The sequence below is a fragment of the Arachis hypogaea genome, chromosome 3 (genome assembly GCF_003086295.3).
Source record: "Arachis hypogaea cultivar Tifrunner chromosome 3, arahy.Tifrunner.gnm2.J5K5, whole genome shotgun sequence".
Lineage (NCBI taxonomy): Eukaryota > Viridiplantae > Streptophyta > Magnoliopsida > Fabales > Fabaceae > Arachis > Arachis hypogaea.
In genome coordinates this window covers 12,779,245-12,795,956 of record NC_092038.1, presented here as the reverse complement: position 1 = coordinate 12,795,956, position 16,712 = coordinate 12,779,245, and the positions used below count along the sequence as shown (strand labels likewise).

Here is a 16,712-nt window from a genome sequence, read left to right as displayed (position 1 = left end):
AAATAAATTTGATTATTCGTCTAATATAAGTTTAATATTTTATTATTGTGTTTGATTGTTTTGATAACTGGTTTAGGTAAAAAATTATGTGTAAAATATTGTTTATAAAGAATATTTTAGTAAATTTTTTTTATAGTTGTTATTTTTTAAAAAAAGCTCAAGTCTAAGTCTATAATTTTATACTGTTAAAAAAACATAAGCTAATTTAATCTCTAATGTTATAATTAAATTCTATTTTTTTTTAGTATCTAAAATGTATATTTCAAATATTTTATTTCATCCTGTTTTTATATCAAAATTATTTTCCTTAAAAAATATATCTGTTCTAGACAATCTCTTCTTCTATATAACAATAATAATCACGAGTGTGACTATAATTATAATAATTTAGTAATAAAAGTGATCTAAAAATAGAAAAATATTATTAAAAGAAAAAAAAGGTTTTGACTCAAAGAAGTACCACAAACTAAAATATTTGATATGAAAATATGTAATAATATTAAATATATACTAAAATTAATAATTAAAATTAATTATTAAAGTAAAATATATATTAAAATATAAAATATATATTAAAAATGAGTTAAATTATACATATATAGTGGTTAATTTTGGTGATTAATTTTAATGTACAAATAGTATTTTTGTTTTAAAAATAAAATAAAATAATAATTCCTAAAAATTTATATTTCAAATAAATTAGTCTCTAAAAAATTTAAATTAAGACCTTTTAATTTAATCATAAGAGCTAATTTAAAAATAATGTATTTACATATACTATTTTAAAAAATTTTATTAATATTTTTTTAGTGACTAATATATTTAAAATATAAATACTCATGAATTTATTTTCCATTCTCTTCTAAAAAATATTAGATTTTATGCTAAGGAAAGATAAAATAAAAAAATAAAAAATAAAAAATAAAAAAAGTCACCCTTAGCCAGTGCATTCAAAAAGTTCAGAGAAACAAAGGTTGGCATCTACCATCATCATCATTATCATCATTCATCAATCATCAACTGCCCTACCCTTGAACAATGGCACGGTGGTTGATGGCAATGGTGGTGCTGACACAGGTAGTAGTAGCTGCTACTCTTGCTTCTGCCAGCAACACCAACAAGGTGTACCAGCCATGTTCTGACACAAAGATTCAGAGATCTGATGGATTCACTTTTGGCATTGCTTTCAGTTCCAAGAACTCATTCTTCTTCAACCAGAACCTCTCTCTTCAGCTCTCGCCTTGTGACACTAGACTCTCTTTGCCTTCTTCTAACTCCCAGCTTGCACTCTTTCGTCCCAAAGTTGATGAGATCTCTCTCCTCACCATTAATACCTCTACCTTCTTCCCTGTAAGCACATACATTACTACTTTCTTTCTCTCTTTTCTTTTTCAAAGTTTACTTCTTTTTCTTGTTTTCTTGAAAAAGGTCAACGTGGCGAAAGGGGGGGGGGGGGCGAAGATTGAAATCAAAAAGTGAAAAGTTTTGAACTTTGTGGTGACATATATGTCTGTGTACACTATTGGGGTTGAAGAATGAATGCCATTTGGTCATTGTGTTGAAAAGTTTTGGATTTTTATGTTTATATGTATCCTATTGGGGTTGAAGAATGCTATGATGGTCGTTTTCATTGGATGGGAACTGGGATTGGTTGCTTATTACTGTGTTGTTATTGCAGGTTTCCCTAGATGCCATAGCAATTGTTTTCTAGCTGCTAATTTCTAATTGATTTTTTTTTTCAAAAAGAATCTATGTCATTGTATTTTGTGTCAATACTCATTCTATTGCTCTTGGATTTTAGTATAATCTCTGTGTCAACACTTAAATTCTTGATTTTCACTCTCGGATCAGGTTAAGTATCCAATTGACACCTACTTTTTAGACTTTCAAATAACATTGGTGTTTGTAGTTGTACTTCTCTGAATTTATGGAAGAAAGATGGATCAAAAGATATTTAAGTTGGGCCACTTTGCTAGATAAGGAATATGGATTTGAGTGAGAAACTATTAGAAATGAGTCCCAATGAAGGGCCAAACTGACAACTGGATTAATCGAGTGTCACTGTGACATTAAAATTAAAAAAAAAATAAAAATCAAAGGCTACTTAAACTTGAAAAAGCATATTATTATTGCTGTTATTAAGTGAAGAATTCATGCAAAGTTGTTTGCATCCCAGTTCTTAAACTTGATAAGTTCATGGTGAAAAAAGTACATGTGGTACTCAAAAGACTTAACAGATAAGATAGGCATATTTAAAGTTCATAATTATTAGGAAAACAATGTTACTCAACTAAACCTTTGGCTTCAGTGTGATCAAGGTTTTGATTTGTTCAACTGCATCATGAGGACATAAAACAATGACCCCTAATCCATAATAGTTTAGCAGATTATTTTGAAACATGTAAAGATTTCTTCTATTCTGGAAAAAAACTTGCTTGAGTTCCTGATTAAATAGCTACTAGTATTTTGTTAGAGATTTTCCCTAGTTTTCTCTGCATATTGGAAAGGGCTCTACTCAATTTATTTGTAATAGTCAATGTCTATTCTTGTTTGAAAACATGATTTCCCCAAAGAATAAATAGCATAGCAATTGTGTCATTATAAGAACTAGTTTATGATTTTCTTCTGCATAATGGTAAATAGGATTCCTATGGTGGGTACATGGTGGCGTTCGCAGGACGGAAATACGCAGCTCGTTCTCTACCTGCCTTTGTTGCAAATAACACATTCATTGTGACAAGTTTTACATTGGTAAGATATGACAAAGTTTGTAAAAATTTATGGACCCTTATAAGGTTAGTTTCTGGTTTGTTATTTTGAATAGCTTGATTTCTTCATTTGAATTAGGTGCTGGAGTTTCAAAAGGGTAGGCTGCAAAATTTGTATTGGAAGAGAGATGGATGTGTTGCATGTAGAGGAAAATCCAGTTTTGTTTGCCTCAACAAAGTAGATTGCGCTATCAGGACATCGTCTTGCAAAGGCCGAGGAGGTTCCGTGGATTGTAGCCTTGGGATTCAGCTGGCATTTTCCGGCACAGACAAGCATCTTAGAGTGCTTAATTCGTGGTATGAAGTTGAGAATCTGAGGCAGTACTCGCTTTATGGCTTGTACTCGAATCTAAGGGACTCTCTGACTAGTCAGTATAACAAATTCTTTTAACGAAGAAAAGATGAATTTAATCTTTCTTTTACTTGTTGTATTGTTTGTTCTTGATGATCTTGTAATTTTTGTTTGCTATTTGCATTCTTGATTCCTTGTCACTTGACATTTTTCTGCTTCATCAATTTATTGTTCATGAGTCATGACCGTATATATATATATATATATACATGAAGAATGCTCAAAGTCAACAATGCTGCACTTATTTATAACAAACCAATAGGAAGTGTTACATCAAAAATAATAAACTAACAGATTTTATTTTTTCTTCAGATACAAAATGGGTGATTGGAAAATATAGATTAATGCAATTTGCAAGGTTGATGGGATTGTATGTTCTATGACAAAAAAGAGTAAAGATTTTGTAACTTTAGCATTCCATGATACTAGGACTAAAATCAGCAAATAATATGGGATGATAAACTTTTGACTACATGCTTAAGGAACTCAATTAACTATCAATTATATTAAGTTTTCTGATTAGAATAAAATATAAAAAATGGAGATTACTGTAAGGACAGTTTCATTTTGCTTTCATCTTTAATTTTTCATATGGCAAGAACTTGTATAAAGCATATTGGCTAACATTGAAGAAATAGCTTCATGAAAGATCACCATATACAAAGATAATCATATTTCAAATTACTGGCAATGTGAATTACTGCATTGCTATATTTGGTATCCACAAGTATGGTATCGAATGTTCTTTGTGATAATATAATATCCGACTTGTAGAAAATGAAAAATTTGAACAACGTGAACAATAGGTTGGAAATTTGGTCCAATGAAGTTAAAAAAAAATACTCCCCCAAATTATCCAACAAAAAAATCTCATTCAATAATTCAAAAATTTTAGCCATTAATTATACTCTAGTTTATCAAAGCACTAGCTTTTCCCTCAAACACTCTGGTGTCACTGTCGTCGCTTGGTCTCCGACTAGCCTCCATCGTTGCCGCCGGAATCCTCCTCGCCCCCGCTGGTTCGTCAACAAGGATCCTTATCGGCGTTGCTCTCCTCCAGACCGGAAACGAATGGCGCCGCTGAGCTCATTCTCGCCGTTGCTGCTTGGCTTGCCATGCCACTGATGTCGCTCACCCCTAGTTAAAATAACCATTCACTTGAGGATAAAAATGATCAACCGCATATCTAGTGAATTGAATATCTAGCATATTTTAGTTATATATAACTAAACTCAATTCAATCAAATAACCATCTACATAGGAATTAAAATGACCATCCACATACCTACTAAAATGACCATCCTAAACTAATCATGATTGAATACTAGAACTTGAACTCAGGGAGGCGGCGAACGAAAGGACGGAACTCATCGGAGTCCCCGGTGGAGAGAGTGGCTTCCTGAATTTCGAAATCAACCTGAGGGAAAAGGAAGCCGATGAGGAGATTGAGCATGTAGATTCCGAGGCCGTAGGAGACGATGTAGAAGTCTTGGATCAAGTATATACGCAGAACGTAAATACAAGCAATGATTAAGGAACCAATCCAGCAGCGGAGCATGTGCGGCATGGTCTTGTCAAAGAAATGTTGATACTGTCGCGACACCGTGAATTTCAATCGCGATATGGCGTCATCCAATGAGAAATAGTCGGCGGAAGTGGAAGAGATCGACACTGATGAGAGGTGCAAAACGGCGTCACTATCCGAGTTGAAAGAGAACCTGCTGCGGTAATGAGGAGGCGGCGGTGTCAAGACCTTTGTGACGACGAAGATGACGGTTGCAAGAGAGACTGACGCCGTTGAAGGGTGTGGAGTGCAAAATGTATAACAAAAATGTTTGGTAACCAAAGAAAATCAACAAAAAACAGTCATAACTTGCCTTATTTAGCATTTATTAATTGTTGAGACAATTAATTAATGTTAAATAAGGCAAATTCTGGCTATTTTTTTGTCTACCTAACATTGTGAATGTATAATTGTTCGTAATGGTTTAAGTATTAATCTTAACGTTTTTAAATTTTAAAATTTGATAATAATTATTTAATTAATTAAGAATCTGATTTTTAATTTTAAATTTATCTTATTTTTTAATCATTATTCACTTTATTACTATATACATTATTTTTCTATACTTTTCCATTAATATCTAATTTCGTTGACTTGATGGCTAGGATAAAGGGTTGGTAGAATTGGACTAATCTAATGGTTGTGCCGAAAGAAAGTTCGGATTAGGTTTCTTTAGAAACCATATGATAAGAAATTTAAGTTACTTTATTTGATATGTTAAAAGAGTTTGCTATGTAAAATGTACTTATTTTCTCCTAAAACATTTTGTAAAATAATTACAAAAATAATACAAACGTAAATAATAATAGTATAATTTAGAAGTTGAAAAATATAAGTATAATACCATAATGACAATTACTTCTTTCAAAAACTGAATAATAAATTATCTTTTCTGATGTATCGAATGGTTCCTTTTGCACAATATTAATACATAAAATAATCATACATTTAATAATCCAACACTTCATTAAAATTTAGGTAAAAATAAACTTTTAGAATACACATTAAATATACTCTAAAGACTAAAATTATGCAAGTAATTTTCAAATTTTATAATTCGTAAAGATGGAAATAATACAATAAATTAGTTATATAATGTTGAATTTAATTATTTAAACATGATCATTCAAATAAAATATGTAACAGAATTTATTTTATTATTAAATACTCGTATAATTAGGCTTATTACGTGACAAAGATAACAAATATAAAAGGGTAATTTATCCTTTAATTTTTTTATATTTTTTAAAATGACTAGAGTAGTTACACTATAACCATATAAAATTTAAACTATACATAAACAACCATGCTATATATATAAAAAAATTATCCATTTACAAGAATACATATTTAGTGTTCATAAAAATATTTGAGGGTTAAGATAGATTAAGCTTGGTTATTCAAAAAACTGATTTTATTATTGGATAAATGTGTGAAGTACAATGCGAAAAAAATATATGGCACTGATTTTTGTATAAATGGAACGTTTTTTATATATAAAATAAAAATAAAAATAAATTTTAGTTTTATTTTTTTTAATTTATAGATATGATGTTAAAATAAACAAAATAAAGGCGACTTTTAATGACTTTTAGTTTTAGTGCTGTAAAATGAAATTTATTTATTTATTTTTTACAAAAAAAAATTAATTATTTTATTAATTTTTATAGTTTTATTAAATTTTTAATTATAGTTTTTATATTTTTTTTATTTTCAATTAAGTTGTTACATTGTTTTTAATTTTATAATTAGGTCTTTTTTATTATTAAAAAAAAAAGAAAAAAAGGACAAATATACACACGAATTTTCATACGGCGGATAGATGTACTCCTAATTTTTTAACGAATCATTTGTAATTTTGTACACAAGAATATAAAACTCTGTTGTCATTTCTACCCTTTCGTAGTTTGAGTAATTTTTTCGACGATGGTGGAAGCCAGGTGGCACATTATTGTGTGATGTGGCCGTTTAGGGTGACAGTAAAAAAAATTATTACATTATTAAATTTATTAAATTAGAAAAAAAAGAAAAAAATTTACAAGTTATGTCTCTTCATTCTCTTCGTTCTTATAAGCCGGTGTTAAATGAAAACATGCCTTAGCAGAGAGTAAACAATGAGAGTAAAATTCTGAACACTTTACAATTACGTTCGTAGCAGTTCGTCGCTTTCGTTACATTCTGAAAGTAAAAGTGGTAGGGTGAGAAGCGTAAAAGTCCACACGCAGGCGTAGGTGAAGGAGGAGAGTTCAGCATTAGATGCGATCAAAGGTAGTGCTTCCTTTCCTTGAATATGTGTTTATTGCTACATTGAATGAAGTAGGTTGCCAACTCATTCTTTATTGTTTAATCTAAATAGTGTTCACATGTATATGTATTATGATATAAAAATGGATCAATTTGTGCACAAATTACTTGCATCAATTTGGTTATTCTATAGCTTGATTGAGAGTTTTTCGATAAATAGATAGCAAATCATATAACTTTTGTGTATCATCACAAGCGACGATTTGAGAGAAACATGAATGGAGTTCTGAAATATGTTGGAAGTGTGGTTGCTGTGATTCCTAGGGTGAATGTCGAAACCCTGAATACATTTTTTATAGTGGAGTTATTTAAGGATTTGGGGTATGTTTCTTTCAAAAAAATTTATTGGGTTGAGAATAAAATATCTAATGGTTTGCATTTAATCAGGCTCGACAGTGGTGTAGTTCGAATGTATGAATTTGCTATTGAAAATGGGAGAATATGCCATATTTATTGGGATTATACTGTTGATTTACCTGAGGAAATTGAATCGGTAGATGTTGTAGATGATGAGTCAAACCCAATTCCTGATACTGTTGAACAACTTACACCACAAAAAATCCTAAGAAGAAGAAGTAAGATGACAATGCATAGAAAGCCTACCCCGAAAAAGAAGATAAATATTAAGAAAAGAAACAAAAAAAATAGAACCAACCAAAATTGCAATCAAAGCCAAAAGCCAGCATCTTCCAATCCTGTTCCTACAATTCAACTAATGCAACAACCCGAATTCCCAAACACCAACCAAAACACCACCTAGCAGCAAAGTCCAGCAGAAGTCCCACCTCCTAATGCATCCCAAAAGCCCACCAAAAGTCACATTGAAGCCGAAACACAACCTGAAAGTGGAGTTAACGATGCAATGGGTCAAACTCCACAAATAGGTTAGAATGAAATGTCCACCCAACAATCTGAGAATAGTCAGAAAAACAAAAGAGTATCAAATAAGAGGCCAGCACTCACTGGTCAAAGGTTTGTGCAAGGAAGAAAGAATGAGACACCAAAGATCTTTGTTCCTCGTGTGGAGCCTGATTCTTCTTATTCAGATGATGACAGTGACTCTGACCCTGACTATTATTAGTACGAATCTGAAGATATACACAGTCCAATGTCATCCGATTGTGAGGATGATTATGATAGTGATCACAATGTGTGGCCTCAGAAAAATCCAACAATACCTTTTGGCCAAGTTCATCTGGAGCTTGAGATGGAGTTTGCTACCATGGATAAGTTTTAGAGATCCATGAAAAAGTATAATATTCAAATGAGAAGAAATATCAAATTCAGTAGGGTGGAGCCTACAAAATGTAAGGCAATTTGTTGGGATGAGAATTGTCCCTGGAACATATACTATTTTAGGTCAAATGAGCCGAGGAGCTATCAAGTGAAGATTTTTGTGGATTAGCACATCTGTGTTCGAAGACATAGTAACAAGTCTGCAGATAGGGTGTGAGTTACTGAGATGCTAGAAGAAAATATTATATACCAACAAAAAATCACTTGTGCGGAGGCCGAAACTTGGTTTAAGAAGGAGTTTGATGTAATAATTAATTATAAGAAGATCCAGAGAGCCATGAAAAAGGCAAGAAAAAATATTGAAGGATCAGAGAGAAAACAATATGCTGAGTTGATGGATTACCTTAACCAAATACTGCTTGTAAATCCAGGTTCAACAGTGCACTTAGATACCACTCCAATGCTTGATTCGCTGCCCTTGTTCAAGAGAGTTTACATTTCTGTTGAGACATATAAGAAGGGTTTTGTCCTAGGGTAAAGACCTCTGTTTTGATGCCTATAGGCATAGACTTGTTTAATATTTTGCAAGGTTGAATTGTAGTTTGGTGTTTAGGCTTCTGACTTAATGACTTGTGTTCCAATTTGTTTTTAATGACAGTTTGTAGTTATGCTTATTTATTTATTTATTTATTGGTGACGGGAAAGAAAACAGTTATGCTTACTTATTGTTCATCTTCTTGTTGATCAAGTGTTGATTATTATGAATTAGCTCTTCAGTTGTTTATTGCACAGGACTTGTATTAGAAATAAAATTGAAACAAATATTTGTATTCAAATATTGATGAAAATGAAAGCTACAACACAGCCTTTACCATATATTTTCCAAATGGAATTATAATTACTGATGAAATATGTTAATAAACAACCACAAAATACATATACTTATCCATAAGTATATATACTGTATCCATTTTCTAATGTTCTTCAACTCTTGATTAATCCCATCAATTGTCTACAACATCTTCATTTCTTTTTCTACTTTTCAGTTGCTTTCTTCTACAGACCTTCATTTGCTTTTTTCATTCTGCTCAGAATCCCACAATCTCTTCCAGCATCAATAACTTCATTAGCCCAAATGAAATAATCACACCACAATGCAACCTTCTACATCATGAATTCGATGACAATTTCAACCATTTCACATAAGATTCACAACATTTATCATCATAAACAAATTGAGAATTCACATACCTCCCATAACAGACAATGAAGAAATAATCTTCTAGGGTTCTATTATGTAGCAGACTCAAGCATCACTGTATCAAGTCCATACAGACACTTGCCAAGTTGCCATTGTTGTAGTCGAACTTCTTCTTCTTCCTATTCTTTGGCGTAGAAGATGAGCCACTACAACTACTGGCATAAACATGAGGTATATCCTTCTTTCGTTGAGATTGTGAGATTTTAATACCTTAGAATTTACAAACTTCTATTACGATAGATAAGAAGAAGATCTCCTCTGTTAGGGTTCGAAGTAATTGGAGAAGGAAGAGGATGAACAGTAGTCCCATTATGCCATTTTCTTATTTTTATTTTAACATATTTAATAATATAATAATTTTTATTTTTTACTTTGTCATCCTAAACGGTCACATCATACAATAACGTGTCACTTGGCTTTTATCACTCTGGAAAAAATTATTCAGGCTACGGAAAGATAGAAATGATAACAAAATTTTATATTGGTGTGTACAAACGATTCATTAAAAAATGAGTAAAGGACAAATCCGTCCCTGACCTTTTTTTTCGTGGACATTTTCGTCCCTGGGAATTGGAAAATACTTTAATGTCCCTGACCCCCCGAAAAAGTGGACATATCTACCCCTCCGTTAGAGTCGCTCCATTTGGCTTGACGAAAAATGGTGACGTAGCTCCCATAGCGCTGACCTAACCGTTACGGGCTGCCACATGGGATGGGCTTTTAAAAAGAGGACGTATTAGTCCCCACGAACCAAAACGTTGCCGTTTCTCTCCCACCCCCAATCTATGAAATCCTTGAGCCCTAATCCTTCAACAAAGTATGCGTCATTTACGATGTCATCTGTTCATGAACCAAATTTATAATTTTCTCATGAATGGCTCTCTTCCTTTTCATCACATCAACCCATTGACCGGAAGGACCCTGCAATTATGCATCGTTTACGATGTCAAGGTAATACGATAAGACAACTAGCTCATGACGAAAGCCAGAAAATCACAGATATTATTCCTAGTGGCTTGTTAGGGGTAGGCATTGTAAACTCATACATGATATATCATGGAACATGAATGATCATTAACATGGATATCAATATGTGTGAGATGACACTAACAACCATGAAACAACACACAAAAAATTAAGTTAATGGAAACACAAACTACCAGTACATGCTTTGATTTAGCTGCTTCCCCTTCAGCTTCCAAGATAGTCTGCTTTGACCTGAAAATTACCCTATCTAGTTAATTTATGATAAAATGATCAAGCCATTAGACAATTTGTATATAATCTTATACTCACCTAAACTTTTTCAAATGCTCTGAAAATGCAAGGGCCATTAACTCCCCAATTTTCAATACATTCTTGAACATCGGATGCAGACCCTCACATGGCAAATCCTTTACTCTTCGAATAGACTCCTTGGATGGTAAGGGTTTTGTCTTCATATATAAATGGAATGCATTGTTACATGTTTTCTGCAATGACTCCAATTCTGCAGTAGTATCAATAATTTTCCTTACTCTATCTGAAACAAGGTCAAGAACTGTTTGAGAGAATCAGCCATAAACAGTTTCTCCTTTTGCCATTGTCTGTTCAATTTTCGACATTACTCCAGTCATATTCTGCAAGACCTCTTTTTCGGTGGGAGCAGTTTTTATTGGCTTCGTCAGAAACAAATGAAGATCTAATAGGTAAGCCATATCCTCCGATGTCACGAAGGAATAAGCAGTGCCAGTACGGCTAGCCCTTGCAACCCTTCCAACACGATGAACGAATATCTTAGGCTTTGGAGGGAAGTCCCAATTAATAACATTATCAAGCAACGGAATATCAATGCCACGAGCTGCAACATCCGTCACAATCAATAGCATCGTTTTCCTCGACCTAAACCTTGCGTAGGATGGGGTTTGATGGATTAGGGCTCAAGGATTTCATAGATTTGGGGTGGGAGAGAAATGACAACGTTTTGGTTCTTGGGACTAATACGTCCTCTTTTCAAAAGTCCATTCCACGTGACAGCCTGTAACGGCCAGGTCAGCGCTACGAGAGTTACGTCACCGTTTTCCGTCAGGCCAAACGGAGCGACTCTAACGAAGGGGTAGATATGTCCACTTTTCCAGGAGGTTAGGGACATTAAAATATTTTCCAATTCTCGGGGACGAAAATGTCTGCGAAAAAAAGATCAGGGACGGATTTGTCCTTTATTTATCTATCTAAGGTATAAAAATCTATGTATACTTTTATTTATTTTCTTATAAAAAATATTAGAAACTGAATATTTTTTTATAAATTAAAAATATTTATAATTAAAAATTTAATTAAACGTTCATTTGTGTAATTTTTAAAAAGGATATTCTATTAATTTTAGAATTTAATTAAAAAAATATAAGAATCTAATGGTGAATGAGTAATTAAATCGGGAAAAAAAAAACTAATAGCGTATACCCTAGGAACTGGAATCGATAAACCACAGCCAAACACCGCACCTCTTCCCTGCAACCAGCAAAACGAACAAACAAACAAACAAGGCACGAAGACGATCCCTGTTTCAGTGTTTCTACTTTCTAGGGTTTAACTTCGTTAGGGTCTTTGAGCTCACCTCCATTGATTTCCGAAGATTCGCTTTAATCAAAGATGGGAAAGAACGATAGCCAGAAGACAGGGCTCGGGAGAGCCCTTGTGAAGCACCACAACAAGATGGTACAGCAGACCAAGGACAAGAACCGCTTCTACAAGAAGAAGTTTCTAGAATCGTTCACCGAAGTCTCCGATATCGAGGCCATTCTTGAACAATCTGAGGAGCTTCTAGAACAAGAGCTAGAAGAACCCACCTTCCTCCCTGATCGCACCGCCGCACCCGCCCTTGTAATCAATTTGTGAGTCTTTTATTGTTGTTTAATTTTAATGAACATGTTGGTGAAGTGTAAGAGTGATTTATTTGGCGAAAAACTAGTAATATGCTTGGATGGACATTGTGTTTGAAATATCTTAGAATCAAAATCATATTGGAGAAATAATGATTTTTGATACAGCATATTAAGAAAAAGCTAAGCATGCATGCTGCAGCCAAAAAAAATTAGCATTGTGTTTATTGTGAAGAGTTTGTAACTATTAGTTTGTGTGTTTGTTTGATTTATTTGAGAGTAGGGATCCAGGATCAGGTTCTGGTGACATGTTGACGCCTGAAGAGATGAGGGAGCAGCAAAAAAGGGAGGAGGCACTGCATGCTAGCAGTCTCAGAGTTCCGCGCAGGCATGCATTTTCTTTTATCAGGAGTAATTAATTCTCCTTTGATTGGTTTTGTTTTAGCTCACTGCTTTGTTTTTTTTGGCCTCTAGTTTAGGCCACCATGGAGTGCTGACATGTCGGTTGAGGAGCTTGATGCAAATGAAAGACAAGCGTTCTTGGCTTGGCGTCGCAACCTAGCAAGGTTAGATTTGTATATGCGGTTTATTTTGTGGTGGTATTGATTTTAGTAAGTGCAAAATGATGAACTTCTTAGTTAACGGGAAAAGGAATATCATTTACCTGTAGTGGTAGTTATAAACGATGAATTCTGTTAGTGGCATATCAAAATAATAAAAAGTATGTATATTTGTTTAAATTCATATCGGTAGCATGACGATGTTTCAGACTTGAGGAAAATAAGAAGCTCATTCTTACTCCATTTGAGAAAAATCTTGATATCTGGAGACAGCTCTGGCGGGTTGTTGAACGCAGTGATTTGGTGAGTTCGTTTGATCCTAGATGTTTAACTTTGGAATTTATACTTCACGATTGTTAAAGTATTCCAAATTTTTTTTTCTTTTTCTTTTTCAATTCAAGTTTGCATGAGTTTGGTTAACACCTATGTTGCACAAATGCTGTCTGGTCTTTTGTTGTTTTTGATTTAACTGTATTGATTACATTGCATAGAGTTCAAGCCTCTCTTTTGATTAACTCTTGTTGTTTTTTTTTTGGGTTCCGTTTTGACCAAGTATAATAACCTACTTGTTATCCCTCTGAAATTAATATAAATGTATTATTTTCTACCTACTTTCATAAGGGTATTTACCATGAGAGTATTTCATAATTCTATTTTTAATTATTTCAGATACTGTATTTGTATAGAAATATAGTTAATGCATTAACCTTTTTCTGCTAAATCTCTTTGTTTTTTCTTTATGTGCAAGAATTATTGATGATTATAACCTCACCCTCTCACACTTTCTTATCAGCTTGTTATGGTGGTCGATTCTCGTGATCCCCTGTTCTATCGCTGTCCTGATCTTGAGGTAATATGCTTTTTGGTATTTTGGTCTTTTTTCTTCCTCAAAGGAATGCTTACTTGACAAGTCTGGAGTAGAGTTCACTAGCTCTGTAGCAAACCTGACTATCTAAGCTATGACTGAAGGTTACAACATGAAAAATGATCGGAAGCCATAATTCATCTTTCTAATTATCCTCTTAACTTCTAATAAAGAAAATTTTGAATTTTTTTAATCTTTTCAAAAATAGCATATATATTTGAATTTTTACTCATTTAAGTATTAGGTGGATAATTAGGATTCTAATAATTCCTCTTAAAAAAATAAATAAATATAGAAAATGTTTGTACTGGATTTCTTTTGCAGCAGCTTTAGTGTCGTGACATTCAAGGAAGTCACAACTTTGATTTTTGCCAGATATATATGTCTTAAATCTGTTTATCTTACTCTGAAGCATCCTTATCTGTTGTAAGAACCATTCTGTGTTATGTATGCCATGCATGATCTGTTGTTCTTTGCTTTTACTTTGGGACAGGCTTATGCACGAGAGGTTGATGAGCATAAACGAACTCTGCTTTTGATTAATAAGGCAGATCTTCTACCTGCTTCTATCAGGTCCAAATGTCCCACTTAGGGTTTATACGGTATCAGATCATTGAACGTTACTTTTTATCTTGCTTAGATTCTGATTTTGTCTTCCCTTTTTCTTCTACAGAGAGAAGTGGGCAGAATACTTTCGTGCTCATGATATTTTGTTCATTTTCTGGTCTGCTAAAGCTGCTTCTGCAGCTCTGGAATGCAAAAAGCTTGGTTCATCTCAGGAGGCTGTTAACACTGGGGGAACCAATAACCCAGATACAAAGATATATGGAAGGGATGAGCTCTTGGCACGTTTACAATCAGAGGCAGAAGAGATTGTTGAAATGAGGAGAAATTCAAGCTCCTCTGACACAGGGCCATCTAACATCAAAGCATCGGGTGAAAATGCTGCTGGTAATTCATCATCAAGTAACGTAATTGTGGGATTTGTTGGATATCCTAATGTGGGGAAAAGTTCAACCATCAATGCTCTTGTCGGTCAAAAAAGGGCTGGTGTCACCTCTACCCCGGGAAAAACAAAGCACTTCCAGACATTAATTATTTCTGACAAACTTACCCTTTGTGATTGCCCTGGATTAGTTTTTCCGTCATTCTCAAGCTCCAGATATGAGATGGTTGCTTGTGGAGTGCTGCCTATTGATAGGATGACTGAACACAGGGAGTCTGTCCAAGTTGTAGCCAATAGAGTCCCAAGACATGTCATAGAGGAGGTTTATAAAATCACTCTTCCAAAGCCTAAGCCGTATGAACCACAATCCCGGCCCCCTTTGGCATCCGAGCTTTTGAGAGCATATTGTGCATCTCGTGGCTATGTCTCCTCTAGTGGGCTGCCTGATGAAACTAGGGCTGCTCGTCAGATCCTGAAAGATTACATTGATGGGAAGCTGCCTCACTTCCAATTGCCCCCGGGTATGTTAAACGAAGAGCTGCCTGTGGAAGATCACATGGGACAACATGACTTGGCTAACTTGCATGAGTCAGATTCATCTGGTATTGAACAGTCTTCAGATGTTGAGAGCGAGGTTACACCAAATCTTGATCACATATTGGACGACCTCAATTCGTTTGACATGGCCAATGGACTTGCTTCAAAGAAAGTTACTGTCAAGAAAGCTAAGGCGTCGTCTCATAAGCACCATAAGAAGCCTCAGAGGAAGAAGGATCGTTCATGGAGGGCAGGGAATGATGATGGTGATGGCATGCCGGTTGCAGGATTCTTTCAGAAACCAGTAAATACTGGTCCTACGAAGGTCTGATCGGGTTATATGATGCCCTATGATTTTTGTACATCACCTTAGTTTGACCCACATGTACATTTTATGAGGTGTTGAAATGATGTCTTGTTTGTTTGTAAGGCATTGCAGAAATAGATCATTGTAGGCAATCTCTCTCTGAGGCTTGCCACATATGAGGAAGTTTCTATTTGGGAGAAAGCTATGTGCCTATGTATTGACTGCCATAAGTTATTGTTCCAACATTAATGGTATGAAAACTGTTATAGGATACCCCACTCCTCCCTCCTCTCCCCCCCCCCCCCCCCTCTTTTCTCTCTTTTTGTCTGGATGGCATAGGACTGAAAATAAAATAATTTGATAGGTAAATTACAACTTGAAAAATCTAGTACCAACTACCAAGGCATTGCCTAATGATACAGGATACTAGGTACTATTAAGCCGAGAAACAATTCTCTTATTCTTTGCTCATTTAAGTAGATAATCTCAAATCAAAGGGAAAGCCTGTCTGCCATTCGAAAGAAATTTATCTCGTTATAATAATAAAATCTTTTTTTCCTGTTTCTGAAATTGATAGTTATTTTGTTTTTGTTTTGTTTTGTCACCTTATTTCAATTATCATAAGATCATATTATAACACCTTTGCCTATCTCTGTCACTCTATCAGTCACCTTATCGGGTGAGATCTTAATGGGTTTAAGCAAAATTTGGTATTATAACATCGATTATAACATTGAGTCTTTTTTCTACTATGAGAAATTTTCATGGATTCTATTCGTGCCATATTTTGATGAGCAGGATCTTCTGTAGCACAAAGATAAGCCCATAGCATACTTAATGACATTGGATAAGAAAGAAGGAAATAATACTAGTTAAGCTTTCAGAGAGGATAAATGGATATATTATAATTTTCGTTGAAATCTAAATACAAATGATGTGAACTCCTCTTTATATAGAGGTCTCTGAAGGATAACAATATCTTATAGAATTTAAACAAATATCAGCTGAAGAATAAGCCTTATCTTTTTCTGACTTTACCTAGACACGCGACAGAGATCACTTTATTTTAGTACACTCAATAATTATACATAGTAGAGACATTTGTTTTAGTAAATGGATGACTTAAAATAATCTTCTGAAAGGTCCCATTA

The 16,712-nt window shown here is 33.9% G+C and overlaps 2 protein-coding genes across 2 annotated transcripts; both read left to right on the top strand.

Annotated features, from left to right (window-relative positions):
* The first annotated feature begins 951 nt into the window (after positions 1–951).
* LOC112789553 (uncharacterized) lies at positions 952–3,400 on the top strand. The gene is made up of 3 exons (XM_025831497.3): positions 952–1,350; positions 2,644–2,751; positions 2,848–3,400. Exons 1-3 carry the CDS (start codon positions 1,039–1,041, stop codon positions 3,157–3,159), a joined length of 732 nt encoding a protein of 243 aa, XP_025687282.1. The 5' UTR covers positions 952–1,038; the 3' UTR covers positions 3,160–3,400.
* Positions 3,401–11,879: 8,479 nt separating this feature from the next.
* On the top strand, positions 11,880–15,832 carry LOC112789552 (GTPase LSG1-2). The gene is made up of 7 exons (XM_025831496.3): positions 11,880–12,358; positions 12,630–12,734; positions 12,826–12,912; positions 13,116–13,209; positions 13,700–13,756; positions 14,265–14,344; positions 14,445–15,832. The coding sequence occupies exons 1-7, from the start codon at positions 12,117–12,119 to the stop codon at positions 15,583–15,585; spliced, it is 1,806 nt and encodes a 601-aa protein (XP_025687281.1). The 5' UTR covers positions 11,880–12,116; the 3' UTR covers positions 15,586–15,832.
* The last annotated feature ends 880 nt before the right edge of the window (positions 15,833–16,712 follow it).